This window comes from Adiantum capillus-veneris, chromosome 22, assembly GCF_014529385.1.
Source record: "Adiantum capillus-veneris isolate H3 chromosome 22, ASM1452938v2, whole genome shotgun sequence".
Classification (NCBI taxonomy): Eukaryota; Viridiplantae; Streptophyta; class Polypodiopsida; order Polypodiales; family Pteridaceae; genus Adiantum; species Adiantum capillus-veneris.
Genome location: NC_140952.1, coordinates 72,817,271 through 72,818,667, shown reverse-complemented (window position 1 = coordinate 72,818,667; position 1,397 = coordinate 72,817,271). Strand labels below are relative to the sequence as shown.

The following is a 1,397-nucleotide window of genomic DNA, read 5'->3' as shown; positions in this document are numbered from 1 at the left end:
CTCCATCACAACAACGTCGGGCATGATGGCGGCATAGATAATACATTTGTGCATTCTTTAGAGCACCTATGCTTCTAATCAATTTAGATGGACGGCTTCCTATCAACCCGTGGCCACAAATCAGCCACCCTCTTGCAATCACTCGGCCACCAATACAATGGAGCCCCTCAAAAACCCCTTCTCCTTCAATCACTTGGCGGCTACCCGCTGGCCAAAAAAACATGTCCTTCTGATGGCATCTCCTCTTTGGAAGCCCTTGGCTCCTCTGTCCATGGTCCTCCTTACTTCAACCTTGGTCCCCTTTGCTGTTTTACGAACCCATGGTGGCCTCCTCTGCTCTATAGCGCACTTCAAGGCCACTCCAAGGCAGCCCAACACCTTCTCTTCCAAGCCATGGCCCTTGGCGGCTTTGTCATGCCCTGCTCATCCAAGCAATAGCGCCCCTTTTCTTGTATGGAGCCCGCCACCCTGTGGCCCTTCTACCTGTTGTGCAGCACCACGCTTTTTGGAAATCCACCCCTATGATGGCTCTCCGGCCCTCGGCCCCAAAAACCTTAACTGGCAGCGCCGTTTTGCAGTTGTCCAAGCCCTTGAGGGGTCACCCTTGCAACCCTGTAAGCTGCACCACCCTCCTTGTTTTCTCAGCCCCTTTATCATTTGCACCTAGTCACTCTAATCCCTCTGATGGCTCATGTCATCCTCTTAATATTCATGGCACCGACTGCTCCTCCAAACTGTCTCCCTCGTCAACTCGACCTTGCTCCCTACCCGTGGCCAATCCTCAGCTCTACAAACCTTGCGTTCCTCCCATCAATTGCAAGCCCCCAATCATTGGCGACCCTTAGCCCTCAAATATCCCGACTCCTTAGCTCTCTGTAGCGGGGGTGCCTCCTGCAGCAGCTCTAGGTCACCCCTTTGTCCTGCGAGCCCCTGATCACAGCTGACGGCGCCCTCATTATCATGCAGTCCCCGGTCCTACAGGTCCTTCGTCCCACACATGATCTGACCCCTCTTTCCTTCATGCAACCTGCCACTTGCACTCCTCTTTCCACTCTCGACCCTACTCGCTTTCCAGGCCCGCCTCCTTCCCTAATGTAGATGGCCGTTTTTTCTCCTGCATGCCCACCACCTTACAATTTTTTTTTTTTAATCTAACTCTTTGACTTGGCCGCTTTCCCACCACCCTTGCTTGCCCCAACCATCGAAACAAAAAGCTCCGTTATGCAATACTGCGAGCAATGGCCATCCATCAAATATTAAACTTGTCAAGCTTGGGCAATCGCCTCGCATACATCATGGAACCTCATGCAATCGACACACCATAATATCACCGCCATCCAAAATGGTCGTCAAACCACTGCCATTTGGCATACATATCACGGCAACACTTCGCGACG

At 52.4% G+C, this 1,397-nt stretch overlaps 1 protein-coding gene across 1 annotated transcript; it reads left to right on the top strand.

Annotated features, from left to right (window-relative positions):
• On the top strand, positions 1-1,019 carry LOC147429577 (uncharacterized). Its single transcript, XM_086495443.1, has one exon. The coding sequence runs from the start codon at positions 158-160 to the stop codon at positions 665-667; it is 510 nt and encodes a 169-aa protein (XP_086351569.1). The 5' UTR covers positions 1-157; the 3' UTR covers positions 668-1,019.
• The last annotated feature ends 378 nt before the right edge of the window (positions 1,020-1,397 follow it).